Source organism: Hylobates moloch, unplaced genomic scaffold, assembly GCF_009828535.3.
Source record: "Hylobates moloch isolate HMO894 unplaced genomic scaffold, HMol_V3 SCAFFOLD_10, whole genome shotgun sequence".
NCBI lineage: Eukaryota > Metazoa > Chordata > Mammalia > Primates > Hylobatidae > Hylobates > Hylobates moloch.
The window spans coordinates 42,923,828-42,932,025 of record NW_026652285.1 but is presented as its reverse complement, the minus strand read 5'-3'; the positions used below and the strand labels follow the sequence as shown (position 1 = coordinate 42,932,025).

Genomic DNA, 8,198 nt, shown 5'->3' with positions numbered 1-8,198 from the left:
TTGGAGTGAGCTCCCAGCTATCTGCAAACTTCCCTGCTGCTCTCTCTGAAATAAAGTTAGCTTCTGATCTGTACATCTTTATGAAAGAATTTTCCTGCTGCTTTATTCTTGGCAGTGGCTGTGCCAGGCACTTCCATGGCCTCTCCCAGCCCGCCACCTACATTCTATGTCCCACAAAAAGACTTCACCATTTTTTCTTAGCATTTTTACAAATCTGGAATTTTTCTGCACCTCTGGAGCACTGGTGTCCATGGAGTGACTTTCCTTTATAAACAAACCACTGAGCTAGCTTGGCCCTGCCTCTTGTCTTGATCTGCCAGTGTCATATCCTAGGGTTTGGGCCTGGTACTCTCACTTCTTACTTCATCTCAAATACATTCCTAATATAAACCAGTTGAGCCGAGGTTTCTCTATTCTATATTTATAAGGCAAAGTCCTTGACCCACTCCCCATCTCTATGTTCTATCTAGGCTGGGATCTTGATTTTGACTTGAACTGAACCAGATGTGCTATATCCCCACTATCAGGATGCAGCCTCTGCCGTCTTCATTCTAACTCCAGTCACCAGAGCTGCCAGTTTGCTGCTTTTCTACCATTCCTTCCCCCTACTATTTCACATTGTCTCATCTCTCCCTAGGGAGGGGGTCATAATGCCTCCACAGTTGAGTGAAGTGTACCGGGTGGAAATTGCAGCAAAACGATGAATTTAGCATCCATCTAAAGAGACCCCGCCCTCCCTCATACCCCTGCTGATTGTTACTGCCTGAAAATGAGGCCAAGTGGTGCCAGATCTGCCAGATTTTCAAGGGAGTAGAAATCCCGACTTTTAAGTAAAATGTCTTAATTAATAAAGTTTGGTTCTATTTTTTAAAATTAATTTTTAAACACACTGTGCAGACCACATAAAACTTACGTGTAGGTCAAACTTAACTCAGAGACCCCCTCTTTGATATATCTGCTTAGGATCTGCCCAACATTCTCTCATTCTCCAAGCAGTCTGCACCCTGCCGTGGTGGGCTCACACCAATGTCTCTGACACAGCAATGCATAAAGGCCAAAAGAGAGATGCTGTGTACATTTGAATGAGATATTGATGTAGAAATGGATCTCACTAACTTTATAAACATGAAAGATATAGTGTGATTTTGGGGTCTCGGGTGTGATTTTGAGGTTTCACTTGAATGAGATATTGATGTAAATACAGATCTTATTAACTTTATAAGCACAAAAGATATAGTGTGATTTTGGGGTCTTAAGTGGGGTTCTATGACACATACACATGGACCAGTCAGGAGACAGTGTGGTCACTTCCCACAGAGGACATTATCCAACGATGAAATCTGAATTCCAGCTTGTCTTATTTGAAGTGGTCTTTGATGCTGGTGAGATGAACCATGGAAGCACTTATCTCAATATAAAATATTTTTACCTAAAAGATCAAGTTGTTAGAATAATGTAGAGTTCACTGAGTCCAACATTCACTCATTCACTCACTGAAGGCAACGCAATGCTTGTCATGGGGAAAACCCCTGCAGTAACCTTTATTTCAGTGCATCATTTTCCTTGGCTAGTTTAAATACAATCTCTCTTTTTCATTCTCCTTCTAACCCAAACCCAAACTGATTTCTAAGGTGATCCCTAATAGCAGACCCAGTCGTTTATACAAAATGTCATGTTAGTCATCGTGACAGTATTAACATAGCTGCTAAAGTAAGTGAGTCTTATTTTATGTTCTAGGCACCAGGCAGTGTTCAAAGGTAATGATGTGGCCATTAAAACTTTTTCTCCACAAAAAGAAATTATTAAATGATGAGTGGCTTGACATCCAGATTTGCATACTTCAAATAGCTCTTCATCCCAGATATGTTAGTGTTAGGAATGGTTAAACTTGGATGTATAGTATGTGGAAGGAAAGGTAATCCTAGGTAGATATCTACTAGAATAAGTACTACATAATGAATTAACATTTATATAGACTATATTATACTTAATGTATATTTAATATACATAATTAGCATATATAATATACATATTTGTGTGCATATGGACACACATTTTAAAGCAGCAGGAAATTACAGTAAAATTCTTCTGGCACATGCTTACCTCGTATGTCACATTTTCTATATTAATTATCATTTCTCTCATCAAAAAGCTTATAGTCTTTTTCATATCTTGTGAATCCAGCATTAGATGCAGTGTTCAATTAGCATTTATCATGAAATGCTAGTTCATGAATTTTTTTTTTAAAGAAAAATAAGTAAATGAAGCCCAAGTTGACCAAATAATTAAATACATCATCAGAAGAAATAAAAGTTTTCAAACGCACCTCAAAGATCCATCAGAATCTGCTACTCCTATAACCCTGGGCAACAGCTATGAACTGAATTCTGTTCTCCCCAAATTTATATGTCAAAGCCGTTACTCCCAGTGTGGCTATCTGAAGATAGGGTCTTTAGCAGGTAATTCAGGTTAAATGAGAACATAAGAGTGGGGGTCTAACCAAATAAAACTGTAGCCTTACATGAAGAGGAAGCGAAAGATGTCTGCCATCCCCATCCCCCTCCTGCCATGCAAGAACAGGGCAAGAAGGTAACAATCTTAGCAATTGTTTTGACTCACCTTCCTATTTTACAGAAATTTATTTTTGCATGGTTTGGAGGCTGAAAAGTCCAAGATCAAGGTTCTGGCAGGGTTTATTTCTGGTGAGGGCTCTCTTCCTGGCTTGCAGACTTCTTTGTTGTTTAAGCCACCCAGTCTATGGTATTTTGTTACGATAGACCCAGCCGACTAATACAGCAGCCTACTTAAACCTCCATGGACCTCTGTTTGCTCATCTGTAAAATGTGAGGGTAAGTCAAAACAATGACTAAGATTTCTTCCAAATCTAACACTAGATGACTAGATTTCCCATTAAACCCCTAGAGTTTCACAAAGATTCTATCTGCACCTCTGCTATCTGTATATTCAAAAGGTCTTAACTTGAATAAGGAAAAATGTCATGCAAAATAAATAATCCACAATGAAACTAGCTACCACAGATAAATATAAATTTATAGATACCAATTTCCCCCTCAAAAAAAATCATATACATACTCAACATTATTATAGGGCCAGTGTTGCCTAAACTTTGGCCATTTAAGTTTTATGTCAACCTATATATTTATTCACTTAAAATTTGTCTTCAGTGGAATTTAAGTTGGCCTACTTTTTTATAATTAGCCACACCCTAAGCAATCACAAGCTTGATTGTGCTAGTTTTATGTTTTTCTAATAATTATTAAAAGAAATACCTAATCCATAAAATAATGTTTCACTAAATACCATCTAGAATTGTGTAGCATACTCTCAGCAAGACACACAATAAACTTTGGAAAATACCAGAGTAGCTTATGAAATAAGGATATAAACACTGGTCCAGAAAGTAAGACTTTCTGCTTCAAGGAATCGACTATAGTAACACTTTCATTGCATTTATTAAGATAGAAAATCATCAACTGCTACATCCATTTTTCATTAGTCAGAGATGCTGATTCTATACATTATTTTTAAATGGGCACAATAGGCCCACTAGTCAAGGGATAGAGTTTCCGTTTTACATCTGAATTAGCATAAATCCCACTCTCATCATGCCAAGTGTTGATGCCAAATCTTTTAGAACCATTTAGATCCGTGAACTGAGAACGGCATTTTCTGTAGACTATGGAATAATCATCTTGACAGGGATAAGCCTATGGGGGAAAGAAGAGAAATAATATTTAATAACTGAAATATGTAAAAAGAAGTAATCTTCAAAAGTTTATTTTTCATATATTATTCTTATGATTGAAGGTTAATTTTTAACAATTGATCAATTTGTTCTCTCAAATAGCAAATGTTTCAATTAAAAAAATGGCTATTGCATTCATAATTACTTCAAAGCCCAAAAAAAGAATATAGTTCATGGTTGTTTATAAAACTAAAAAGTTACTACACATGTAAAATTTTTCTAAACCACAAATACATAGCACAAAGAACAATTTAAATTGTATGATCATATATATAAGAACAAAACAATTATAATTTAACTACAATTCAACACCTTTTAAAAATATGTTATAACCTTGCAAAGAATAATATCTTGGGTTATATCTTTAATAATTGTTACCAAGTCATACTTCCCATGACACTGGTAAATGCCAAGCTCTGACACATTCCTGTAAGAATTTACCTCAACATAACCCAGTGTAGTGTTTAAGATGTTTATCCTTAGGCCACTTCAGAAAAGCTTCATTGTAATAAGACCAGATACTATCATTGACTATTTCCCAGAGGATATATTGATTCTTACCGATTACACCAAGGGTAATGGCAGACATGGAACATAAAGACTTTTAACTGTTTATCTAATTTCTGCTTTAAATTGGCTCTAATTTTAAAGCACTAGGACAATATTGAAATTAAATCACCAAAGCTATAAAACAATGAAAGAACACCAGTTATAATCTTAGATTGGTTTTGTCAAAAACAACTGAAAATTTTATTCATATATTCAACCTTAATAGTGTCCATGTATTTATTGAGTGCCTATTACGGGTTAGGCACAAGTATTTGAGTGTTTATATGTTTTTAATCCATAACTGGGCTCTGAGGTATGAATTATTACACCCACTTTACACGTAGAAATGATGATTTGCTTAAAATCTCAGGAGAGAATTTAAAGAAAGGCAGTAATAAGCGACTAAGCCAGGACTACAAATTAGATCTATCTGACTATAAAACTCATTATCCCTCCAGAACCCTAACAAAACCTTTATCAATTAAGAGATGAAAATAAATATCGACTATAAAATTGTAGAGCTATATAATATCTGTGTCACTGTTCTATGTAGTTTGGGCTTTTGCTTTTGTCATTCGGGCTATTTCTTCAGGTGTTATGGTTGGTTGCTTGGTGGGTAAGTCAAATAGAGGTCCTTTAAATGAGATTTGAGCATCACTGGCCAAAACGTTCCCTCAAAGGAAGGTGAGATCTTCTCATTTCCATCCCTGCTGCAGTCGAACTGAAGAGAGCTTCAAATACAGCATCTATGTGCTCATTGAGCGTTTCATAGGCAGAGAGAAGGATTTTTATGAGGTGAGTGACAAGATGAAATGTGCTGTTCTAGGAAGGTGATTCTGGTAGCAGAAGCACTAAAGACTAGAGGAGGAAAAAACTGGATTCTGGAACTGTGGTTAGAATTGGATCTCAATCATTCACATGTCATCAATTACATGAATAAACAAACATGGTCTAAACATACAATGAAATATTATTTGTCAACAAAAGGAATAAAATACTGATACATGCTACAGAATTGAAAAACCCTGAAAACATTGTGCTAAGAAGCGAAACCACATATTGTACAATTTCTTGTATTAAGTGTGCAGGACAGGCAAATTCACAGAGACAGAAAAGTAGACTGGTGATTGCCAGGGAATGGGATGATGGGAAGGAATGAGGAGTGACTGTTAATAGGTACTGAGTTTCCTGGGATGACAAAAATGTTCTGAAATTGACAATGGTGATGATTGTACAATCCCATAAATATACTAAAAAATCACTGAATTGTACACTTTAAAAGGGTGAGTGTTATAGTATATGAAATTATATCTCAGTGAAGCTGTTATTAAAAAAAGAATGGGCCAGGCACAGTGGCTCACTCCTATAATCCCAACACTTTGGAAGGCCAAGGTGTGAGGATCACTTGAGGCCAGGGGTTTGAGACTAGCCTGGGCAACACAGTGAGACCACGTCTTTATAAAATTAGCTGGGCATGATGACAAGTTCTTGTAGTCCCAGCTACTCGGGATGCTGAGGTGTAAGGATCACTTAAGCCTAGGAAGCTGAGACTGCAGCGAGCCGCAATCATGCCACTGCTCTCCAGCCTGGGCAACAGAGCAAGACCCTGTCTCAAAAAAAAAAAAAAAAAGAATGCATTGGAAGAAGCAATTCTGACATTAGAAAAACTAGTTAAGAGACTGTTGCCTGTTAATCCATGTTAGTTACATTGGGTTCCTCTCATTCTCAGTGATGTGTTGGTAAACCAGCTCTAAAAAATTAAAATTGTAATATTTGCCAATTTCTGTGGCGTAAATACCCCCACTAAGGCTAACTTCAAGTTACCAGAGTGAGGTAAGTGAACACTGAAGAAGAGGTGAGCATAGTTAGCTCATGCCAACTGTTAAGAGCTGGCTCCAGCTCACCCCTGAGTCCGCTTCTCCCATTTCCCAGAGTGTAGCAGGGATGCAGTCTGAGTAGGATTGATCCCAGTCCCAGGTCTAGGAGCAGAATCTAATTGGCTGAAGACAATCAGAATAGCGGCATCTCATTCTCAATAACAGTAATAGGTTCAGTGTTAGGCATGTGACTTAAAGTGGTCCAAACAGATTAAAGCCCAGGACTTCCGTTCAATGGTCTATGTGAAAGAGTTCTTTTTCCATGATTGGACATAAAAGAAGAAGCATCTATCCCAGGGTGCTGTTTGCAGCTCTCCTACAACCAATTTAGCATGAAACCAACACCATAAAAGTCACATCTGAGAGTCAGTAAGAAACACAACAGCATTACTGTATCAATCATTTCCTGAAGTCTGACTTTTTAGAACATGGAAGCCAGTAAGTTGCTTTTATAGTCTGACCCAGTTTTAGCTGGATTTTGTACATCTTATTAAAAGCATCCTAACATACACCTGAATAATCTACAATATTGGAACACTGAGGTACTTGGAATCAGAGCAAATAAATGGATTAAAACCAAGGGAGCAGGGCATATATGAAAAGTAGGAGGGGCCGGGCGCGGTGGCTCACGCTTGTAATCCCAGCGGAGATCGAAACCACGGTGAAACCCTGTCTCTACTAAAAATACAAAAAAAAATTAGCCGGGCGTGGTGGCGGGCGCCTGTAGTCCCAGCTACTCGGAGAGGCTGAGGCAAGAGAATGGCGTGAACCCGGGAGGCGGAGCTTGCAGTGAGCCGAGATCGCGCCACTGCACTCCAGCCTGGGCGACAGAGCGAGATTCCGTCTCAAAAAAAAAAAAAAAGAAAAGAAAAAGAAAAGTAGGAGGGAAGGAAAACAGGAAATTTGTGACAAAGCATACAACTAGGAATCAGAAACATGCAAACATAAAATAGGAGAACAAGGCAGGTATTCAAAAATTAGAACAACTTACTAGAAACCTAGAGGGTATAATTATAAGAAAGCAGAGTGAGTATGCTTTTCAAAGTTTAACACAAAAAGCATGAAATAGAATAGAAAAAAAAACCAAGTATGCCAAGAACAACCTTAAAAAACGTTACTATTGACTGCAGCTCGGAATCGAGGCAAAACTGGTATTGTGGGAATCCTGGACAAGAAAGTCATTTAGTATACCACTCAAGTCAATAAAGGGGGTAATAACTGGAAAATTATTCATGTGTTTTCCTCTTTCCATGTATACAACCACCCATTTGTACTTTGTTTCAGAAAAACACCAACCAAAGAGCAAAGTCATACCAGCTTCTAACATACAAAATAGGATTTTTGAGCAAGACAATATCCTTGTAATCCAACTCACAGTTTTGAGGACTTTAGAATGTCAGTGACCAAACCTGGGAGATTATAGAGTTCTCCAAATGGGTAGAGAAAATATCCTTTGCTATGAAGACTTAGAGAAGAGTCGAAATGAAGAGAAGGAAGATAGGGAAGAACCTGTCTAGGGAATTATAAGAATTAAAAAGCAAAGGGGAAAGGAAAGCAGAAAGAGCCAACATTATGTCCCAATTTTCCCATCCCTGGGCTTTAATCAGGCGAAATCCCTTTGACCTGAATAGGGAATGGTACACTAGATGAATGAGAATAATGGCAATAAATACACAGGATCTCTTTGTAGATTCTGGATATTAGCCCTTTGTCAGATGAGTAGATTGCAAAAATTTTTTTCCCATTCTGTAGGATATGAACAGACACTTCTCAAAAGAAGACATTTATGCAGCCAACAGACACATGAAAAAAATGCTCATCATCACTGGCCATCAGAGAAATGCAAATCAAAACCACAATAAGATAACCATCTCACACCAGTTAGAATGGCGATCATTAAAAAGTCAGGAAATAACAGGTGCTAGAGAGGATGTGGAGAAATAGGAACACTTTTACACTGTTGGTGAGACTATAAACTAGTTCAACCATTGTGGAAGACAGTGTGG

The 8,198-nt window shown here is 37.6% G+C and overlaps 1 protein-coding gene across 4 annotated transcripts in view; it reads right to left on the bottom strand.

Annotated features, from left to right (window-relative positions):
- Nucleotides 1-3,454: 3,454 nt before the first annotated feature.
- CFAP95 (cilia and flagella associated protein 95) overlaps nt 3,455-8,198 on the bottom strand; it is an 85,047-nt gene continuing 80,303 nt past the window's right edge. For 3 of the 4 annotated variants that reach the window (XM_032162646.2, XM_032162647.2, XM_032162648.2), the window contains one exon: nt 3,455-3,728. In XM_032162646.2, the coding sequence (XP_032018537.1) occupies nt 3,546-3,728 (183 nt within the window). In that variant the 3' untranslated portion in view covers nt 3,455-3,545. Of the gene's footprint in view, nt 3,729-7,567; nt 7,702-8,198 lie in introns of all 4 variants that reach the window. The other variant, XM_058445670.1, reaches the window with a different exon arrangement.